Genomic DNA, 23,602 nt, shown 5'->3' with positions numbered 1-23,602 from the left:
CCAAAGGTCTTCACGTCGGCTGACCGAAGGTCTCGGTCGCAAGCAGAACTAAAGCCGAAGCCGAAGGAATAAGGCCGAAGGGATGCAAAAAAAAAATGGGAAAAGATGAAAGATGACGAAAAATTTGATTACTCCCACAGGAAGAGTCTCCTGGCGAGAGTACGGGGGCTCCTGATACAGCCAAATTGATTGCTCAGTAGGGTAAGGACACGCATCGCCCATCTGGACACGTGTCACCCACCTGATAGAGGCTACAAGGACTCTACCACGTCAACCGTGTGAAGAGAATATTCCCCACGAAGGGGATAGGACGTATCCGAGTAGGACTCTAAAAGGAAAGGAGGTGGACCCGAGGAGGACTCCTCCAAAGAAAGGAGAAACCCTAAACCCTAAGAGCTATATAAGAGGGCTCGAGAGGAAGGAAGAGGGTAAGCATCAAAACCCACACCATTACCCCTGTAAAAAAAAAACTGTGCGGTCGATCTCTAACTTGAGCGTCGGAGGACTAACCCCGGACAAAGCTCCGGGCCTCTGCCGTCTGTGCTTGTACAGAATCAGCTCATACGGATTTTCGACAGCAACAGTACCAATATAGCCTCAAACAGTTTTTACTTTTTTTAAATTTAAGATACTTTAATTTATTTAATTAAATCATCAACAATTTATATTAGCACTTATATACCTCGTTCTGTCCCCAAAAAAAATCAAAATATACATATAAACGGTTAGGCTAAACGTGTCGGTCCAAGTCAGGTTTTTAAACAGGTCGGGCTGGTTGAGAGGCTCATCGGGCTTACCCCTTGCACGGTATCCTATTTGTTTATAACGGATCGGGCTGAGGCCCAACACATTTAATAATCGGTGTAAGGCAGGCCAATCTTTAAATAGTCTGGATCGATCCAATCGGTGCGGGCTTGGGATTGACACTCCTAATCTCAGCTTGAGTCAGGATCAGGTTCAAGTGTCGGTCTGAGTCAGGCTTTTAAACAGGCCGGGCTGGTTGGGAGGCCCATCGGGCTTACCCCTTGCACGGTGTACTATTTGTTTATAACGGACACGTTTAATAATCGGTGTAAGGTAGGCCGATCTTTAAACAGTTTGGATCGATTTAATCGGTGCGGGCTTGGGATTGACACTCCTAATCTGGGCAAGAGTCCGGATCAGGTTCCAGTGCAAGAAACTTCTTGTACTCTCATGTCTGGTCCAGATATTTAGAATCCATTGTCTTTGTATTTTGTATTTGAAGGATTCTAAATGTTTGAAACAAGGGCGGCAACAACAATCTTGTACTTGAACCTGATGTATGAACAGAGAAACGAACAAAATGTTACTTCCACCCGCCAACAGCCCTTTGCTTCAATGGAGGGCTTTTCAAGTTTTGTTTGTGCTTAACATTCCTTTCTTGATTCTGCATCTTCTTCATTTCTTCCATCAGGTAGGCAGATTCCCTTCGTATTTCTTATTCCTTCTGTCACCCTTATGCCTGTCCTTGGGATTGTCTGGTCGAGTGGATCATGAGGATCTCTTGTTCTCTAGAGAGAGAGAGAGGGTTACGGTGATTATTCTTCATATTTGATTTGGCGGAATGGGTTTTCTTCTTAAATTATAATTTTCTGTAATTTTGAATCATTGTGAACTGGGTTTGATTAAATCGGAATTCCAGACTGATCTAAATTTCTTTAGAAATGGCGGGAATTGATGTTTCAAAATATGCTCACAGCCCTGTCCATAAGGCTGTTGCAACAAGGGATTATACTGCTCTCAGGAGGATAATTGCCGGCCTCCCGCGCCTCTGCAACCCATCTGAGATTCGAACTGAGGCTGCATCCCTTGCAGAGGAAGAGAAGGTGGAAGCTATCTCTGCAGTGATTAACAGCCGGGATGTCCCTAACCGAGAAACTCCTCTCCACCTGGCTGTCAAACTTGGTGATGAGACTGCAACTGAGATGCTGATGGTTGCGGGAGCAGACTATAGCTTGCAGAATGAGCAGGGTTGGAATGCTCTCCTGGAGGCAATTTACAACAGGGAAGAAGGCATTGCCATGATAATAGTTGGGCACTGCCAGTCTTCTGCTTGGGTGAAATGGTGCCTTAGACTTCCTCGCCTGATAGGGACTATGAGGAGGATGAGGGATTTCTATATGGAGATAACATTCAATTTCGAGAGCTCTGTGATCCCCTTCATATCGAGGATTGCGCCTTCTGATACTTGCAAGATTTGGAAGAGGGGGGCAAATTTGAGGGCGGATATGACTTTGGCTGGCTTTGATGGTTTTAGGATTCAGCGGGCGGATCGGAGTATTCTGTTCCTTGGGGAAGGCTCAAAGGATGGGAAGGTCTCTCCTGGGACCCTATGCGTGGTTTCGCACAAGGATAAAGAAGTTAAGAATGCTCTGGAAGGTGCTGATTCTCAAACCTCCGAAGCTGAGGTCCAGCAGGAAGTGGCTAGAATGTCTAAAACTGGTATCTTGAGGGCTGGGATTGATGTGACTCAGGCGGTGTTGGTACCACAGTTAACATGGAGAAGGCAGGAAAAGACAGAAATGGTTGGTCCATGGAAGGCCAAGGTGTATGATATGCACAATGTGGTGGTGAGTGTAAAGTCCAGGCAGGTCCCTGGTGCTATGACAGATGATGAGTTCATCTCATCTTGCAATGAGAATGATACTGAGAGTGAAGAGTCTGATGATATATCGGCAGAGGAAGAGAGAAGGCTGTTTACAAATTCACTTAAAATAGACTCATCAGAGTTGGCAACTGAGTATAGCCTTAGCGATTTGATTGTTGTTCATCGAAATAGCCGTTTTGAGCCACGGGATATCCCAATTGAAGACTTGCATAGTTGTAGCAATGGTGGTGATGGTAGGCAAGAAAAGAAAATGGCTCATCCAAGAAGTTACCTTTGTGTTGATGAGAAGGTAAGTGATCTACATGGTGATTCCTCATCCAGATTGCAGAGCAGACAAGGAAGATGCTCTGCAGAGATTTCTGTTAGTGAGGATGAACTCCGGAAAGGAAGGGATATGAAGAAGTCTTCTGTGAGTTCTAAGAGTGTTCAAAGACATAAGGACAGCAACCATGAAAGTGAGTACAAGAAAGGATTGAATCCCACTCTCTGGCTTTCTCCCAATTTCCCTCTCAGAACTGAAGAACTCCTGCTTTTGCTTGACATTATTGCAAACAAGGTCAAGGCCATTCGTCGTTTAAGAGAACTGCTTACAACAAAGCTTCCACCAGGAGCCTTTCCAGTTAAGGTGCTGACATTCTTAACCTCCTCTTGATATAGTTTAGTAGGTATCTTGTTTTGCTTCAGGCCTTCTACTGCTTTATCTTGTCTTGGATGCATAGTTTTCATTTATATTGTTTACAAGGATCCATTTTTTTAAATGATAAGTTCTTCAGCTGCTTTTCTTCCAGAAATTATTATTATTTTCTCTCAAAACTCCTGTAGAATTGCTGAAACCTTTGAACCATCCTGTAGTATCTTATTTTAAATCTAAACTAAACGCCAAATAAATATTCTTAACTTCCTATGGTAGTGGTGGATACATTATATATTTATTTATATGGTAGGATTGACAGAAGGTTCCATGAATAAGATCAATTCAGTTGTCCATATTGTCTTTCTTGCATGTACTTGATTTCAGGATGTTTTAACAATGCTTTGGTCAAATTAAATGTGTAAGCTTTGCTGCTGTCATATCCAATGTCTATGGTTTAGAAAATTCTCAACAAAATGATTTTGGCCAAATATTTCTCCAAATGCTAAAGTTGGTCCATATAGTTAAAGACTTAGCTATGTTTGTTTGACATGAAAAGAAAAGCAAAGGGAAAAAATATTCTACTTGTCTAGCTGTTCATTTTGCAAGTACAGAGAAGTAAATTCTCTCCAAAAACATAGAGTTTTGTGCACTTATCATGCAAGATCTTTCTATGTCAATCAAACATCCTATAGAAAATTTCAAGTTTTTCTTTTCTTTTCTGTTCATTCCTTTCCATTCTTTTCCTTGCCAAACAAGCATAGCCTAAAGATGAGCTGTTTTAGATGGATGAGAAGTTAGTTTTAGAAAAATCCAAGTACTGAAATTCGAATGTCTTTATGTTTATGCATATCTTGTTTGGATTGAGTTTGGGTGAGGGAAACTGTGAGTTGAAACTGGAGAAGGATTATATGATCTTTTGTATAGTTTTATGTAAGAGCTTTGCTAGATCTTGTTCAGAGTTTCCTGTACACTTTTAAGGTATTGGATTTACAGTGTGTCAGAAACTCTGTCAAAACACATGGAAAACAAAAGGGCGTACCCAGTGCATGAAGCTACTGCCACGGGGTCTGGGGAGGGTTATAATATGCAGCCTTACCCTCGCTTTGCGGAGAGGCTGTTTCCTGACTCGAACATAGGTCACAATAAATCAACCTTACCATTGCACCAAGGTCCACTATCAATCCTTGCAAAACAGCATCGGAAAGATTTCAGCCCACTTGGTCACTGACCATTGAATAGTTTCTGAATTATTTATCCAAAAAGATTAGTTTCTGAATTGTGATGCCGATGAAGAATACACATGTGGATCCTTCAGCAGTCCAATACCCTGCCGTACAGGGATTTGGATCCTCTCCAGCCCGGGGGTGCTGAAGCGGGTTGTGAGGAGAGAGAATGAGAAACAGGGGAGACGCAAAACACTCACTGGTCCCTCTCCAGCATCCCTCCGGGCTGGAGAGGATCTTAATCCGCCGTCCAGACTATTGCATAGATCCTCACCTGATTAGTTTTCAGCATGGAGGGTTGAACATGTCCTTCCCCTGCTTCTTTGTATTGGTTTTGGCATACATATTGATATTTTTCTTAGTACATTTTGCCGAGATATTAATCTTAGTTCATTTCCAGGTAGCTATTCCAGTGGTTCCTACTGTCAGGGTATTGGTTACTTTCTCAAAATTTGAAGAGTTCCAGCCACAGGATGAGTTCTCCACCCCTCCTTCGAGCCCTTGTGCTTCAGGCCAAGAAATCCCTGCAGTCATGCAGTCCTCAAGTTCATCATGGTTTCAATGGATAAAAGCTCCTTACCACCATCATGGCTCTGCAACAAATTCAGGTCCCACCAATCGTGTCGAAGATATTCAAGACCCATTTGTGATACCAGCAGATTATACATGGACAACAGCTGAAGCAAAGAAAAAGAAGATGCAAGAGAAGGGCAAGTCCAAGAAGGGAAGAGGTCAAAACCAGTAAAGTTAGTTAAACATAGACTGATGGGAATGAGATCCACTAACGAATAAGTATTTGTCTCACTAACCCCACTTGCTTTGATTCTGCACTCGGAAAAAAATGGGGTGTGCTCTCAGGATGAAACGAAATTATTCTCTACAGGTAAAGCCAGGAAGGAAGAGAAAGTTCAAAGAGAAGATTGTTGGAGGTTCATAACATGTTTGTAACAAACGAGATACATTTATTTGGAGTCATTAAGTTATGATAAGAAAAGAGAAAAATGATGTACAGGATTTATATCCAAGCATTCCTAGATGGAAAAAAAAATAAAGAATACTTGAAGACTGAAACTCCATCTTCGGCACAGCCATCAGTAGATCAGTTTAAGCACTCCAAATTTAATTATAGGGTTCCACCTTCGGCATCGCAATAAGCAGAGACTCTTTAGAAAATAAAGACAGACTAAAAAACTAGGAGCTGCCTAGTAAATTCAAAAGAGAAGTTCTTTATATTTAATTAATTTTTTCCATTTATTAGCATCAACCATCTACTATAATTTAAAATTTAAACACGTACTATGTGAAACTTGATAAGTAATATCTATATAAAACACATTCGAATTATGTAAGTAGGGTCATTGTATATATGACAACCAAATAGTTACAGTAGAATCTATCATGGCTTGTCACATTGGGACTAAATCTCAAGAGTTTCAGCTGTCCATGAATAGGTAGGAAAAGCACCATAAGGTGATTGAAATGATATTTTTTTTTATAATCTTCTGAAACCTTAGGCTCATTTTTTAAGCATTCTCAATGCTTGTTTCAAGTTGAAATTTGATCAATGAGATGGGTTTGAGGTTTTCTATAACATAACCCGATGTTAAAAGACAACTTTTCGATTAGCAATGTAGCATAACAAAATAACCTCTCGAGATTATATTATTATTATTATTATAAACCAAAAATATATTATTTGAAAAACTGTTCCTCCACACCGGTTTTTTGAATCTTTCCTACATGCCCTACCATGTGAATAACTAATGTTAGCTATTTTGGCCATTGGATTGACATGTCATGATATTGATTCATCATATGTCAAATTACATAATTTAATTCAATCAAGAGTTAGTTTTCTGTCCAAGAGCGGCCCTTGCACCACAAACAAAGAGGGCATGAAATGACCATTGTCCCCCTCTTGGGGGCGTGCGCCCTTGTGTTTGGGTGCTGGGGCTGCTCCCAGACAGAAACACTTGCCCTTCAATCAAATATCACCGAATGATGTTATAAAGTCTCCCTCGCAATTCCAATTGCTCGGTCGGTTTCCCATGTAGGCAGTCATGATTCTTTAACTCCCTTCCACTCGTCCTTAAATTGACTTAGTCTTTCTTCCCCCGATAGAGTAAAAGTTATAAGAGAAAGTTTGTTTTGTCATAACCAGATGAGCTATCTCAAGTATTAGTAGTACCACCTCGTAACTAGGCCAAAAACAAAAGTGGTACTAGGCATAAAATTATAGCCATCCAAAATAAGAGGAATTAAACTCCAAGGCCACGAGGTAGTACTATAATCACCAAAAAGATAGTCCTAGTTCTTTTGAGTCGCTCCATATTTCCCTAATCCTCCATCTGTCGTCCCTTGCTTTCTTTCAGCGAATGAGATCCCCGTGTGTATGCTTCAATGGTATTTCCTATCATCATGTAATCAGCATTAAATGTGACACAATTTCCTATAAATGTAAACATTGTGTTAGTTTCATTAGGAACCCCCACACATATGAAGATTGGTAAGTTCACATTAGGGAACTTTGGTATTATTGAAAAAGCATGAACTAAGTTCACCTATGGGTGTAAATGGTGATACAATTGAACAGTCCATTGTTTCACATGGTGAAGGAGCACAAAAATCCTCTGCAGGAAGGTAGTGAGGACCCAACAACTGGGGTGCATGCCGAGACCCTCCCAACCGTTGGATTCTCATTGCCACTTACCGCTCACCACAGAAGATTTGAGACCAGCCAAGAATCTTATAGGGATTTGGTTTTCCTAATTAAAGTTAACTTTATTCCTATGTGTCCATATAAAGTAACATGTAATGATAAAAAAGATTAAAAAAAGAGTATAAATTACCAACATGAATGGATTGGAGAAATATGTAATAATATGCTTACAAGAAGGTGACGAAAGGATTTCAGTTCATAGCCCCAAAGGAGTCATTGCCCAAATTCTGTTAGAGAATTCACATGAACAAACAAGTGTCAAATTTATTATTGCTGGTTCAGACATAGCCCACAAGTTGGATCAACATCTATCCTTTTTCGCACAATATCTTTGATAGAAATTTCTCCATGAGTTAATCTCCAGAATATCATCACATGTGTTAACAAGCATTTCGTGTATGTGTATGCATTCTTACATGGTCATTAGGACTAAAAATTGACATTTTAGTGGGGGACCGAGGGATCTTCTGGTCCACAAAATGCGGTCGTCAACTGATCTACCATATGTCAATTGCTAACTTTTCATATAAGGTTTTTTTTTTTATTAATTCATCATTATCATTCATCAGGTACAATAACTTGGAACATCAATTCAGTCAAGAGACTCTTAAGGCATCAAAAATCTGATTTCTTATGTTGAGTCTGCTATGGTCCACCGCATTTCCAGTGAGTTTACACTCCTTGGTTGTCTTGAGTTTTGTATCTTAAATCACCTTGCGAATTTCTCGCGCTTGCAACCAATTTAAAAATAAATAAATAAATAAATAAATTACCAGTCATGTAGGAATTAGGCTCCCCCATATTATATTACAAACTCACCCCCACCTAATTCAATCCAAATCTCAATATGCAATTTTTTTTCTCCCTCAAATAAATTCTTCTCAATAAAAATTCTTTAAAAGGAAAAACAAACCATATAAAGACAGATCCAGCAGCAAAGTGGGAACCACATTGCTTGTATTAGCCAAGTCACCATTGAATCTACATTTACGTAGCCCCACCTACTCACCCCTCCATTTCGGCAGCTTCCACTCATCCTGCTCCTTAAAAAGGGATTAAATATGGGGGCAGAGCAGGGAGTGGGGTGGGGGCAGTTGACAGGGAAGGGCAGGGATGGGGTGGGGCGGGTCGGTAGATGGGGAGATGCGGGATGGTGGGTTGCTACAGTGAGTGGGGGAGGGGGTGAATGTAATGGCTGTGGAAGAAGAGAAATACAATCGTGGCTGGATTGAATGGTTGAGATGCTTCTCATCCCATCCAACAGTCAGTCAGATACTAGTGTGTAACATCACATTATAGACCGCTAGTGTGTAAATCCCTCTCCCACAATAATATTACACAATTTTGTCACAAATAAACTAAATCATAACTATAAGATCTTTAACAATAGCTATAATCCATTTGATAAAAATACGTATCTATATGACCCCACACATCAACCCAGATCTAGTTCCAACATATTCCCAGGTAAAACAAACCACAAAAGCCCTTCATAAGTTACCTGGAGGTTCTATGGCTTTTGTTCCCATGATAAGAAATTTCAATTTACTTCTGAATGATAAAATCAATCGTCTATATCAATTAGAATGATTGCTTCATTGCCAGCTCCTAGCTCTATCAGAGAATTCATTTCATCATCAAGCAATAGAGGCATTGGGGAACCCTGCAATGGAAAATTATTTACATGTTAAATTATTAGCTCAAATGCACCGAATTCGTACAGACTACATAGTAAGGGATGGTATTTACTGCAAAATGAGTTGCAAACCATCCGATAAAGCAGTTTATGTAACATGAAAGTCATTTTAAAATTATGAATTTTTAATCTAGAGATTTATCGCAGTAACAAAGAAAATGTAAAATTAAGGTTAGTTAATAGGCTAACAGTGGGTGGAGATTATGAAGTGTTGCCAGCATATCGCCAAAATATGAGGTGCTTTGATCATTTGAAGATTAAAAGGTTATTCGAAGACAGTTTTACCTATAACAGGAAGTAATGGAATTTGATAAAAACAATGTATGAGGAGCCAATGCCAATTATGAAAGAGTATTCATTCGTAAATAATGTAACCCATACAAACCACTTTTTGTTTTAATATGCAAAAATGTACAAGTTCTGTTTATTACAGCAGTAGTAGTAGCCCTTGTTGCTATATTTGAATGTGTAGACAACATTCAAAGACACTACAGCTCCCACTGGTTACAAGGGAAGGGAAGGGAAACAAAAAGTAAAATGAAAGTTTTGCAATCACGATTCTGTGCCTTGAAATGTGACTGAATGTGGTAATTGAACTTTTCAAATAGAATCCAATCTATTATATTTTCCTAATTAAATCTAAATAATTTGGTAGAAAAGTTTATAATTACCATATGGGAGAAAGAATTGTGTCTGTCTAGCATTCCCACTCCCACACACAGCCCCTGTTTTCGGGGGGGCTTTGAAAAGACGCCACTGCCCTTCCTGAAAACAGGGGCGTTGTGTGGGTACGAGGAACGCTAGACGGAGAGAGTTCCTCCTCCCTTGCTATATTTAATAGGTATTAGAGTTATTTATGCAATCATTGTTGGCAATTGATAAGTCCCCCCCCCCCTTTCGTTTTAATTTAATTTTCCTTCCACTCACTTCCAACCATATAATATATAGCATACATGATCAACATATAAAGACTCCAAGCCCCATAGTGTACCATCCCCCAGAAACTGAATAAACATGATAATGCAGATGCAATGAGCTGTCAATAGGTATTGGATTACAGTTTAGTTGTAAACTATGTTTCAGTTTTAAAATGTGATTAGAATTTTCGGTTTTAGATTGCATGTAACCCCATCAATTCAAGAGAAATGGTTTTTTTGTCAAGTTGCTACTGTTTTGTGACTGCAGATTGACTGGGTTCTCTTCTTTCTCCCCTCGACTCCAGATATGATTCTGTTCTCAGGAATGAACTTTCTCACATTCTTCTCCTTTGTTCTAAATTCTTCTTCATTCTTACATCTTATATCTTCTCTTCCTATTATAGGCGGTGTACCCCTACCAAATATGTTTTATCTCTTCCAATACTAATTAGAATAATCTGAAACTATGGTTGGCCCTACACCCTACCAGTCCCCAATCGTCCACTTCTAGAGTTCCATCCCTGTTTGACTAAGTTTAGAAATATTATTCTTTTTTTACCTCATTGACCATTCTATTCTTCTTTTAATTCTGAAACTAATAAAGTATTTATTCATAAATACAGTCCCTAGATAGTGTTAGGTAATTACAAGAAAAACTGGTTTTCCTTTTCCCTTTCCCTTTCTACAGACCTGCATTAAAATTCTCCAAAACCTAAATATATGATCCTGGTGTAGGGTGTGGTTCCAGCATCTGTACTTCTCTAGATTCCATTCTAGACTGTAGACCCACCATTTGGATGATGAATTCAGTGGTTAATGCCTCTTGAAAAAGGTATAGATAGATTATCCAAGTATCAAATCAATCACTTTTTACTTTTGCCTGACCATTATCCTATGAAGAAATCAAAACCCAACCCTATTGTTAGGTGTCAGTGGAATACACTCGGTCTTGTAGGGATGGAAACAGATTAACAGAAGTGTGGAAACAGAGAAGAAGCTAGAAATCTGAATTAAGAGGGAACAGAAAACAGCACAGATCAAACTTTTCTCTGAGACTCTGGACCCCATAATATAAACGTTGTGAAACTCTAGCCAAGTTATACTTAAGGTTCAAATCCGTCAACTGAAACAAGATTCACAACTTCCTCTGGCAAGCAAGAGTGGTTATGCCGGAATCACAAACTAACAGAAACAGTGTAGGAACTAATGGTAGCAGAAACAGATTTCCAGATCCAAAGTCAAAACCAGAATTATAAGAACAACTTACTAGAAACCCAGAAACAACAATAGGGAACAAAATAGACCACAAACGAGGGAGTTATGCCAAACAGAAGCAGAACTGATGATAAAAATAGGGTATCAAAACTGAAAATCAAAGCAGCAGAATTGATTGACAGTATGTGTTTTTGACCAGTTAAATGGCTGCACTAACTCGAATTGATAGCAGAAGTAAGAAGGAAGAAGTTGAAGAAGAATAAGGAAAGTCGTATGGAATCCACCCAAAGAAAACTCAGGGGAATCCACCATTGTTTACTAATGACAACACCTTAGTTAGTAAAGAAATGCATCTCCAATACCATGAATCCTGTCGCAATGTTGGAGTAAGGGTAGAACTGTCCACAGGGGCATATTTGTCATTGTAATGTTTTAAGACCCTAATCCTACTATAGTAAAAACTGGAGGGCTTGGTGTCAATGGACACAAAGTCACAACTCTTCTCCATTGCCTCCCTCCTATCTACCTCTTCATCACCATCACCCCCCATGACCATCTAACCCCTCTCTCTCTCTCTCGCCTCTCAGTCTTCTTCCACTCTGCGACCTCTCTCTCCCCTTTTCTCCTCCACCGCGAGACACTTTTATTCTCTCCGCCTTTCTATTTTGGTTTCCTTAGGGTTTTGCCCTCGGTGGTGAGTTTCTTCCCACCGAGGGTCTTCTTTGTGGATCAAACCCTAATTGTTGATTTCAGATCTCAATCAAGTATTAGATCTGGACATTATCTGTTTGTGATTTCTTGTGAGATCAGCACATATGGCATCAGAGGATTCGACTACATCAACTCTCTCAGATGGGGGAGTCGTGGTTCTAATGGTGACTACTCTTTATTCCCTGCAAGCTCCATCAAGTTGGATGGGAGCAAAAATCTGATCTGGTCCAGATCTTGTTTCTTGTCTATCAGTTCCCGAGGTTATTCCAAGTACCTCACAGGTGCAACTGTTTACCCTTCTACTGCTGGTGCTCTTCTAAGACAAATGGAATGCTGCCAATTGCTTGGTGATGGCCTATCTCATAAATTCGATGACGCCCTATATTGCTCGGGGTTATCAGTTGTTAGATATTGCTGCTCTTATTCGGCAAGCGGCTAAAGAAACCTATTCCCAGCTGGGGAATACTGCTCAATGCTTTGAGTTGAGGAAGAAACTCCATGGAGCTACTCAGAAGGAGATGACTGTGTCCCAATACTATTCTAAACTCCGTGGTACGTGACACGAACTTGATTATTGTGAGACTTATCAGCCTGCTTGTGCAACAGATGTTGGTTTCAAGAAACGTGAGGAGATGTTGCAAGTATATGATTTCCTGGCTGGCTTGAATGTGGAACAAATTTGAGCTCATGTGCTTAACCATGATCCCTTTCCCAAACTAGAGTAGGCTTATTCCCTGATTCAAGCTGAAGAAAGTAGTACAGTTATGCTCCAGCCTGTCTGATGGAATAGCCTTAGGGAGAAGAGGGAAAATGACACAAAAGGGGGAAGGGGATCACACCACGCGCAAATTCACTAATCTAAAATTAATCACTCTAAAAAATTAAACATTGAGTTATGTAAGTATATAAAGGGAAAATAAAAGACTACTCCTACTTAGACTCTAATACTGAAATAAACTCCTATTTAGACTCCAAATATAAACCTACTTCTCTACCTCTTCTTGAAGAAACAAGAAGCATCTTGTACACACCTCTTCTTGAAGAAACAATTTCAGCCTGAACGATTTCAGGTTGAAAAAACTCTCACAGAGAACCTTAAGCTTGCCAACCTATTGAAAAAGAAATAATGAAACATTAGAAGCATCTTTCCGACAAAACAACACAGAATCGAGAGTTCTAGGAATAGGATTAGGAAATTTACTGTAGTAGTGGCTGGCAATTTCTTTGTAAGAAGTGGCTTTTCTCCAATTGATGCTCCAACACATTTCAGAGTGAGAGCTGCATAAGGAATAAAAAAATTTGTAGGAACCCTTAAAACAAAAGTCCTAGGAAAGAGAAAAAGATAATCTTCAACATCTCAGTTTCATACAAAGAAGCCCTGCACCCATTTTCTGAGGGCCTGCAGCTCCTACTGATTGCTTCTCATCGTCAATACCATGTCGTTCTTTAAGCTCCACAAATCTGAAACAGAATTTCACCCTTTGTGGGACAACATAAAATATTGTTGAACAAAAATAAATTTTCATTTGATGTGAACAATAACTTGGACCCATAATAAGAAGTCTAAGATAAAATACAGTTTTCAACATTTCAGTTAACCTCATCAAAATCAAGTGAATATTCCAGCAAAAACAAAGGCCCCGCTAATTCTTTTTACCAATTAGTTTACCAATTAGCAAAATGTTTAGCCAGAACTGGGGCACAGATCAGAAAGCTAATTATTAACGCTATTAGTTGGTTAGGGACCACTGGATAGACCTTTCCCTTTCCCATTTTTCGATAACGCTCGCCAGCCACTGCCTATAACTTACCTCTCTATGTCCGAGTCATTATATCACTGGGCTCCATACGAGCACCTACCCCGGGAAGGGAAGAATGAATTTTAAAGGATTCGATTAACAGCTGAAACCTAAACTTGGTCTGAGCCCGCCGGTCTGTTTCATTCAATTTGATTGACATGGCAGATTATTTTTCCACTAGACTTGGCATAGTTCAGCAGAACAAAAGGATTTCAACCATAAGTGCCAAAAGTCGACCAGAAGTTGAAAAAAATATATTTTTTTCCAAATACAGAAAGTGAAAAACCTTATTTCCTACTATATTCAACCAATTTACATCACTGAAAGGAAATACAAAATTGGATTTGAAGAAGTTGAACTGGTTTCAACGATTTTTAAGTCAATTTCGTGGTGCAAAGTTTTGAAGATCCATCAGTTTGTTTATATATTGAACGAGTTTTAAGTCAATTTCGTGGTGCAAAGTTTTGAAGATCTATCAGTTTGTTTATATATTGAAGACAAGAGAATTGGTTTCCATTACGAAATGAAGTATATGTTATCTAGTATGACCGGAACTGATCTACGCATTCACAATAGTAGATTAAAGATTTTTGTACGCATTTTTTTTTTTCCAAAAGCTTGATCAAAAAACTACATAGTTCTAAGACAAAATAAAATCATTTATTAAATCACTATATATATATATATATATATGTGTGTGTGTGTGTGCGTACAAATTATCAATTGGGGTGATATTTTATACTTCTTGCATATAACATTATAATGTATACTGTGAGAGAATATACTAGTGATTCAATTACTTACATTCCGTTGTATCAGAAAGGCCCACAACCCAGTGCAAGTATGGCATTTTTTGCATGCCACCCTCAGACTCAAATCTGTGTGGGAATAATTCCACTTTTGAGGCACAGAAATAGCCATTTCTGTATTTTCACCAAAATGGACCACCTTTCGACGATGGGATTTTGGCCATTTTTCCAAAACATTTCAGTTTCAGCAAAGGTTAAAATCCTACTGAAACCTAGCTCATTACATAAAAATTTTAATCACGCTGGAATCTAATCGGGTAGCTATTAGGAACAGTGCCTATAAGTGCAATGGAACAATATTGGTATCTGAAAACTTGAGCTGGTTCTGAACTGGAAAAGAACGTAAAAATGCCTTTATCTGAGATGGATATTACCTTGGATGGAGCTTCTTAATCTCCTCTGGATTGCCTTGCATCTTAGTCATGACAAAGCGAACATACCTGCCACATAGCTTCCAAGTTAGATACTATAATATATATCACCCCTGACCCTGATCATATATCGAGTTACATAGCTTGCCACTAAAGTAAAACTGAATCCTGCACCAGTCCCTACGAGCCAGATGAAGAATAATAGAAATGGCTTTCAATGTAAACCTTTTGTAACCCAAATCCAACAGGACCTTAGATTGTTCAAGCCGATGACCTCTTAAGAAATTTATTGCAGTTTCATTACGTAATCTGAAAGGACTTCTATACTTCACTATATTGTTTTATCTTTCCGTCTGGATATATCATTAACTTCCTTTAAATCAGTAACAAAGGAAAGGATTTTAAATATGGTAGGACATGTACAAGTTTTAATTTTTTTGTGTAAGTACGTTGACACCACTCACATTTAACAACAAAGACAAATACAAAAATGAAAGAATAAAACATGTTCGTCTTCCAAAACGGCAGTCCGGCTGGCTCCAAAGGGGGTGCTTAATCAATCTCCATGAACTCCCTGTCGGACTGGTCAATCATGCAAGTAACCATCCAATGTCTGAACAAATACTTTAAGCAGGTTTTAACATTTCCCCTAAAATACCCTCCAAATCCTCCCATTCATAGCCCCAGCATTAAAATGAAAGGAACCGTCCTCCACAACTCGGGAGGTACCCAGTCCACATCTGGGGACAAAGTAGAAGATTCTTTCCACAAAGGAGTTCCAGGGTGCACAGGGTTTACCATAAGGTTCTCATCAACCTAAAGGCCATGTAGCCTCTCCATAACCATAAATAATATATCAGAACCAAATTAGTAGATCGTGTCCACGAAGGAGCTCCAAGATGCAGAGTTTTCCAGAAGGTGCTCAACCTAAAGGAACTGTAGCCTCTCCTAAACCATAAATAATATATCAGAATCAAATTTATATCACTCTGAACCAGAAAGCTAGGGTAGGACTTTCTATGTACCACTTATAAGGCAAGTTTCCTGGCACCTGGGTACAGATACTAAACCAAAAACCACAATGGGTCTTCTTTCAAAATTATAGAATCTATTTCAATCAGCAATGCAATGTTCAAGACTTCAGTCGAAATACAACCGAAATCTCGCAAAATGTTCGTTTCAACTTTGGTCAAAACAAAATAACCTGCAACTCGTTAGAAATACAATATTTCGACCAAAACTTTCTGTTTTTGGCAGGAATCCCAGGGTGTTCCAGGTTTCGGTTCCATATCAATTGAGATGTCAAATTCCTTCGATATAAAATCCTAGTTTTGCACAAAATTGGGTTTCAACCTGTTTCGACATACAGTGCTAGAAAACCCCCTTTTTTTGGGGGGGGGGGGGGTTCTTTAGCCAAATCTGTTGAGAGTTTATGTGACAAGGGTAGTGTGGACAATAGAGTAGTATATTGTTGTCTTTTGTTATAATTATATTTTTTACCTTCTACCTCTCCAGGGAGATGTATGTAATTCCTATTTGATGTGTAAATCAAATAGGGGAGAGGAATCTTTTCTCCTCCCACATTCAGTTGCACACTCCTCTCTTCCTCTCTTTTCTCTTCTTTCTCTCTCATCTTCTCTTCTCACCTCTTACCTTCTCCTCTCTTCTCTTGAATCGATTCTTATACTTTCCAACTTGGTATCAAAGCCTTGTTTTGAGACTCAACAAAGCTTCACATCTCTTGTAGCTCCAGAACCCTAGAAAAGTAGAGGGTTCCAAAAGAGGCTATACCATGAAAAACACTCTTAGAAGATTTATTGAAGTTTTTTCATCATTTAGAAGGCCTTACGGAGAAGTTTGGAGGTTGTAAAGATCATGTGAAGAAGCAACAAGACCCTCCACATCTACACCAGCCTCCCCCTTGCTTTTTTGATTTCCCCTTCATCCAGTGACATTTGGAAATGAGATTGGGCTAATTAGAGTCGACCAAGGGTTAGTATTCAACCCCCCATGCCCTTGTTATTGAAGAGATGAGTTGGTGAAGCACAATTCATTCTCCTCCAAGCTGCCAGGTACATCAAGTTTTTTTTTTTTTTTTGGCCCTATTTTTTGCTCAAAATGCTTTGTGTGGTGAGTTTGGTTGCTATTGGTTGGGGAGTTACATCATTTGGGACTTATATGTAGTCATAGAATGAAGCTACATCATGAAGGGTGTATGTGAGTTTGTTTTCTTCACTTTTTTTATGGTTACCTACTTACTGGAATTTTAACTTGAGTATTGGGAAGAAATTTTTGGGTAGAGTGTACTCCCCATTTGGTTTGGATATCGAACTGACCCTCTAAGTATGTTCATACATCATGTCAAAGGTCAGTAAACCTATGGAAGCTTTGGCTGGTGGTTCAACTGGTACCAACCCCAGTCCAGTTGCATTTAAAAATCCCAACAATGAGATATCCATTGTGAAGTTGGACAGTACCGACTACTTAGATTGGGCACATTTAGTGAAGTTATCCCTTCAAGGTCGAGGGAAGTTAGTACATTACTGGTGCCTATAAAGCTCTTCCTACTGATCCCACATACCAGAAATGGGAAACTGATAACTCAACCATTATGACTCGGTTGATTTTTTCTACGAAACTTGAGATTGGTATGAGGTTTATGAGAAGAGACCACCAAGGATATTTCGGATAATGTCTCCAAGACTTTTAAGCGAGTGGGTGACTTAGCTAAAGTCTATCAACTCCTTCAAAAGGTTATCACAATGAAGTAAGGAGAAAGGACTATCTCTGAGTATTACAATATTGTTATTGGACTCTAGGAGAAGTATGATCATTATAGGGATCTCTATCTATCCAACCATGAGGATGACGCAAAGGCCTATAGGACTCTTGAAAAGGAGCGGCTGTTGATTCTCCTCGGTGGGCCGAACTCGGATGATAAGCCTATTTGGGTGCAAATCTTGCGTCGGTCACTTCTTCCATCTTTAGATGAAATGTGTAGCTACTTGCAAACTGAGGAGACCTGAAGAGTTGCCATGGATACCCTACCATAATTGGAAAGAATTGCAGTTTCCTTTAGTTCCCATAGAGGTTGGCATATTGGAGTGGAGACAGAGGCCAAGGGCCACATGGTGGAGATGATAGAGATGGATTCCGATGTGACCACTATGGGAAACCTAGGCACACCAAGGACAGGTGTTGGATGCTTCATGAGCATCACCCTAAACTTGCACCTACTAGTATGCATGGTGGCAGGAGAGGGAGAGCCAGAGTACACACTGTCATGGCTGACATTGAGCATATGGAGTCTTAATACTTTCCTGTGGTCGACCCCTAGCACCCCAAAGAAATCCTCTATCATGCCATAAGTGCCAGAACAATATATAGCTCCGGTCTACCCAAGCATGCCCTTGTAGCTGATATATTATCCTTTGGCAATTGGTCCCCCCCCCCCAGCTTAGTCCTTGCCTCAGCTTGATGATATTTGGAAATCTTTACCGGTTATCCCAGAATCCCAGAGGCAAAGGCAGGATTCTATCCTCCGGAAGCCTTCCTCCTCAAAACTCTTCTCTGCAAAGGCTACTTGGGAGTTTGTCAGGAGTCATCACCAGCCCACCCCTTGGTACAAGCTCATCTGGTTCAAGCATCACATCCCCCGCCAAAGCTCCACAACTTGGAGAGCATTCATAAATTTCTTGCTTATTCATTCATTCCTAATTGACAAAGGCATTCCAGCGGATCCTATGTGTATCCTGTGCGCAAATGAACTGGAAAGTATTGAGCATCTCTTCTTCGCTTGCATTGTCTCCTCCTCCATCTGGAAAGGGATACTTACCAAGTGCTCGCCAGCCAACAAGTTAACTCTTCCATTCCATAGAGAACGGATTTGGGTGGATATGACTTTTCAGGAATAGCCTGAAAAGTCTATTTGTGATACTGTGGTAAAGCTTGCCTAATGCGCAACCATAACTCAGATCTGGATGGAAAGAAATCATAGGAAATGGACCTCCAACTCTCGCTCTCTTGATAAGATTGGGGCTTCATCTCTTTTGATGTCAAGGCCAAGATTTCTAGAGTTTCTTCCACTTGTAATCTCTCAACTAGAAACTGTCATATTGTAAATTCCTGGGAGCTGTCCAGCTCCATCATTAGGAATAGCCCCCCCTTCGAGTATGGGCTTTGTTTTTCTCTCCCTCTCCCCTCTTTAGGGGTTGTAAGTTTTTCTTCCGTTTGGTAATGAATTTTTTTCTCACCCTAAAAATATATATATATTTTATCAAATTATTTTCACTCAATTTGTTACTAGAATCAAGATTGTTCGTTTTGATAAGGGGGGAATGCATGTATGGACTCTAAAACATTTTTGCCAATAATCGCATTATCCATCAGCTTGCTTATGTTGACACACCCCCAACAAAATGGGGTAGTTGAAAGGAAAAATCACCACTCATTAGAAGTCGCTAGGAGTTCACTATTTGGCATGCATGTCCTTAAGACTTTATGGCCTGACACCCTTCTTACTATTGCTTTCTTGATCAACCGTAAGCCCACTAAACTTCTTAGTTCCGAATCTTCTTTGGACATTTTATCTCCTTGGGCCTCTACTTGTTCTCTTCCCCCAAGCAGTTTGGGTGTGTTTGCTATGTTTATATTAGTAAGTCTACTTACACCAAACTTGACCCTAAGGCCCTCAAATGCCCTTTTCTTGGGTATTCCCCCTCTACCAAAAGCTATAAGTGCTACCATCCCACTTCCCAAAGGTGACTTCTCTCCAAAAATGTCACATTCTTTGAATCTATTCCTTTCTCTACTCTCATTAGCACCCTCTTTAAGAAGTGCATAATGGGAGTGAAGAGGTTGTTTATGCTATCCCTTTCCTTCCACCTTTGTCTATCCCTCCTTTTTCATTTTGACGTGGGTAAACATAAAGAGCTGGATGTTGCTGATGTTCTTGATAATTCAGGGGGAGTTGGTAATGAGATTATGAGAAGAAATTACATGTCAACAAAAAGGGAAAGAAGGCCTACCAAGAGTTCTCTTTGGATTGACACCCTGAGATCCATCCTCAATCTAAGTAACACTCTTTCCCTTCCTTCTGAGTTAGATCTTCTCATTGATATTTGAAAGGTAAAGAGAGTTTGAATTTATCCCATAGCTCAATTTGTTTCCTATGATGCTATCTCTCCTACAGGTGTTTCCTTTTGTGTTGCTCTCTCCATTCCCATTCCCAAGAATGTCACTAAGGCCATGTCTGACCCAAAGAGGAAGCAAGCTATGCCTAGAGAAATTATGGCTCTTGAGAAGAACTGTATTTGGAAGTTAGTTGACCTTCCAAGGGGGAAAGTTCCAATTGGATGCATATCAATCTACACAGTCAAGTACTGATCAGATGGTGGTGTTCAGAGATACAAGGCCAAGTTGGTGGACAAAGGACACAGTCAGGTGCATGGATTGACTATCAGGAGACATTTGCCCTAGTGGCTAAACACAATTCGTTTAGAGCACTCTTATCATTGGCAGCTAATAAAAACAAACCATTGTATCAATTGGATGTGAAGAACACTTTCCTCCATGGTGACATAGAATAGAAAGTGTACATACAAACTCCACCTAGTTTCAAGTACAGCTAAAAGGCAAATGTGTCTCCTCAAAAAGGCGTTGTAGGGTCTCAAATAATAATTGAAAGCCAGGTTTCAGAGGTTTAGACAGGCTATTCTGAAGAATGGGCATTCCTACAATTAAGCTGACGACACCTTATATACTCGGGGAGGTAATGATACCATCACAACCCTAATTGTTTATGTAGATGACATTGTGGTGACTAGAGATGACAAGGTTGAGATAGCTAGACTGAAGACTTGACAATTTGACTCAAGCTTGCTGCCTAAGGTACCCCACAATCTGGGTTTGGGAGACCCAGGCGTGGGCTAGTTGGCTCTATGGCCTATGAGTTGATCCATGTAAAGAGATGATGGACCTACCGCTTGATTCCTGTGGCTGTACTTTAGCCCATGGAATTGATCTGCATCACTTACTCTAAGATAGAAGAAGAAACAGCAAATGAAGAGATTGTGACCATCATGGTTTAAAGTATCTCCAATTCCAAAACGATACCCTCTAATAGTATCTTAAATTTAGCCAACCGATACCGATACTTTAATCCTTGATCTTTACATATCTTAGCATATCGGATACAATACCCTCCAATATGTATCTTAAATTTATCTGACCAGTATGGCGACCGATACCGATATTTTAATCCTCGGTGACCATCCTAATCCTAAAGTGAACGATGTAAAATAAAAACTCAGAAGGATAAAACTCCTATTGAAAATCCATTCACACACTATCTGAAGAGTAAGAACTAAATGTCCACATGAAAAATGGATACTCCAAAAAAAAAATAGCATACCGGATCTCAGATTCTTTCCGCTCGCGAGGACTTACCTGAAAGGAGTAAAAGATTAATAGAACATAAAAAATCAGGGATAGAACATACAGAAAAGAGCACGCTATCTACCTCACTTCCATTTAGTATTTCAACTTTTGCTAAACGTGCAATCAGAATAAATCTAGGGAGACCGCCTCTTCCTGGATCAGCTATGGGATTCTCAGAAAGTCTAATATCCTTCACATAAAACCCACAGGAAGAACAATCCAAACAAAAAGATAATGATTAGCAGGTCTTAGAGACAACACCACAAGCACTCAATCACAATAACAATCTATTAGTTCTTTTCTCCTGTTATCCGAGCGCATAGTTTACATCAATTGTCATTCTCCAACAATTAAGCAAAGAGAAGGGAATTTATTTCAATCAACTTAGTATTTGCTTCCTTTTTTTCCTTTTTCTTCTTTTCTTTTTTCTTCTTTTTTTTTTTTTTTTTTTTTTTTTTATGATAGTTACTTATTCCTTCATGTTGATATCTTTATAGCATCAACATTAAGCATCTGCATGCATCTCCCACCTGGAGAGTGGGGACATGTTGATGTTTTCAATGGCAGACTTCTGATGCAACCTACCTATGAAAATGGAAATAAAAAGAAAGACTACCAAGGTAGTTCAAGCTTCTTCCATGACATATATGCAGATTCAGGGGAAGCATCTATCCACCATTCCAGTAATCGTAGAAATAGTAAGAGGCATTTCCAGTCTTTGATCCTACTCAACAAGCAGAAAAGAATATGTAGATTAGTTCTGATACGATGCTGGTGTTTGGAGCTCCTATTAGGAATCATTGTGGGCCACACGAGCAAAGAGAACACTCAAATCAAAGGCTTAGTGGCAAAACAGACTTCGTAACTTAGAAACATATTGATACAGGGTTGGGTTCTATTGCTTGGTCTCATGAAGTTTCTTGTGCAATTCATAGACCTGGCATCATTCCCAACCTAGGAATATCAAATATGTATCCTGAGCAGCCTTCCAGATCTTGGCAGCAGTATCCAAGAGAAGATAACCCCGAGCAATCTAGAGTTGCATAGAGTCGAGGAGAAAGGACATCACCAAAGAAATTTTTTTTTTTTTTTATGAATAATTAAATTAAATGCAAGGGGGAGGGATATACAATGCCAGAGGCAGGGGGAGGAAAACAACCCTAAAGGGCAAGGGGACATCAAAATAGATAGAGGGAGACCCCACGAGACAACATTAAGCATGTTCCTTGGGGAATCAACAACCAGTATAAGGGGGAGGGAACCAAGTTTGGAGACGTCAAAGTATATGGCCTTCCAAATCTTCTCAAAAGATCTAGAGTTGGAGGTCCATCTATGGAGGTTACGCACCATCCAAATATGGTTGATGGTAGCCCCAAAAGCCAATTTCCCAGCAATGTCACAGATGGAATTCCTAGCAAAAGACATATCAATCCAAACCCACTCTCTGTGAAGGGGGAGGGGCCTTCTCCGGACAGGCCAACACTTGGAGAGAACAAAATTCCATATGCGCAAGGAGAAAGCGCAGTCGAAGAAGAGGTGATTGGAGTCTTCCTGGCCATTCCAACAAAGGCAGAAAGTAGGGGACACATGAATATGACGGTAAATGAGAAAGGGTCGGGTGGGCAGGCAGTTGGAGAGGGCTCTCCAAACAATAAAGTTGTGGCAAGGGATGTGAGCTCCGAACCAAACAACTTTATGCCAAGGAATGGTGGGGGAGGAAGAGCGAACAAGGTTCCAGGCTGAGGAAGAGGAGAAGCAACCCGTGGTGGAGGGGGACCAAAGAATTATCAGAGCTCCACTTCCTATGTGGCCACCAGCAGTAGCAGGCTTCACAGTTTCGCCTGTAATACAGCCAACATAGCCGCTTGAATCAATGAAGAGATAATAGGAACGCGACCACATCAGAAAATTGTTCCCATCCAATCGAACAGAGCCTATAGGGAATGAAGGAAAAGAGTTATTTGTGCCAAGACTCATCCCTTCAGTTACAGTTGATGCGTTGGTAAGGTCTGATACCAATCAAGAATTGCACGCAAGTTGAAAAAAAAAAAGAGGCTAAAACATCCACAAATGAAAGGAGCAGCAACCATGATCAGCAGCGCATACCAAAGCAAGGAAACAACCTTGAAAATTTGATGAGGGAAAACCCTAAAAGCAAAAAAATCGATTCTGACAAAAGAGGGTCACTCGGATCATATTATGGGAGAAGATCTGAGAAACCAAAAAAGGAGAGAGAAACGAAGGGAGAAGGCTCTCGAGGGTTTAAGAGATTACCACTGAGAGAGAGAGAGAGAGAGAGAGCAAGAGAGCAATGAGACCATATTACAACAAAGGAAAATATTTCTTAATTTTCCATATTAGTCCTTGCATATTTATAAATAAGAGGAATCAAACTTTTTACCATCAAACTTTTTATTTTAGACCAAAAAAAAAAAACTTCT

At 39.8% G+C, this 23,602-nt stretch overlaps 2 protein-coding genes across 3 annotated transcripts in view; one reads left to right on the top strand and one right to left on the bottom strand.

Moving 5' to 3' along the window:
* The first annotated feature begins 1,278 nt into the window (after window positions 1–1,278).
* LOC122091305 (ankyrin repeat domain-containing protein 13C-like) lies at window positions 1,279–5,550 on the top strand. The gene is made up of 2 exons (XM_042661172.1): window positions 1,279–3,254; window positions 4,887–5,550. Exons 1-2 carry the CDS (start codon window positions 1,686–1,688, stop codon window positions 5,229–5,231), a joined length of 1,914 nt encoding a protein of 637 aa, XP_042517106.1. The 5' UTR covers window positions 1,279–1,685; the 3' UTR covers window positions 5,232–5,550.
* Window positions 5,551–8,552: 3,002 nt separating this feature from the next.
* Window positions 8,553–23,602, bottom strand: part of LOC122090833 (tubulin-folding cofactor E) — a 40,049-nt gene continuing 24,999 nt past the window's right edge. The window contains exons 10-16 of one of the 2 annotated variants that reach the window (XM_042660555.1): window positions 21,244–21,351; window positions 21,136–21,170; window positions 14,727–14,792; window positions 13,114–13,205; window positions 12,946–13,022; window positions 12,740–12,853; window positions 8,553–8,868 (exon numbers count right to left, since the gene is read on the bottom strand). In XM_042660555.1, coding sequence (XP_042516489.1) covers window positions 8,770–8,868; window positions 12,740–12,853; window positions 12,946–13,022; window positions 13,114–13,205; window positions 14,727–14,792; window positions 21,136–21,170; window positions 21,244–21,351 — 591 coding nt within the window. In that variant the 3' untranslated portion in view covers window positions 8,553–8,769. The remainder of the gene's footprint in view (window positions 8,869–12,739; window positions 12,854–12,945; window positions 13,023–13,113; window positions 13,206–14,726; window positions 14,793–21,135; window positions 21,171–21,243; window positions 21,352–23,602) is intronic. The other variant, XM_042660556.1, reaches the window with a different exon arrangement.

The sequence above is a fragment of the Macadamia integrifolia genome, chromosome 10 (assembly GCF_013358625.1).
Source record: "Macadamia integrifolia cultivar HAES 741 chromosome 10, SCU_Mint_v3, whole genome shotgun sequence".
Lineage (NCBI taxonomy): Eukaryota > Viridiplantae > Streptophyta > Magnoliopsida > Proteales > Proteaceae > Macadamia > Macadamia integrifolia.
This window is presented reverse-complemented; position numbering and strand designations above follow the sequence as displayed.

Bases quoted from the DNA above. Each gene is read 5' to 3' on its own strand.
- LOC122091305 (XM_042661172.1), top strand. From the start codon at position 1,686: ATGGCGGGAATTGATGTTTCAAAATATGCTCACAGCCCTGTCCATAAG. The intron at 3,255-4,886 runs GTGCTGACATTC...GTTCATTTCCAG, and splicing joins CAGGAGCCTTTCCAGTTAAG to GTAGCTATTCCAGTGGTTCC.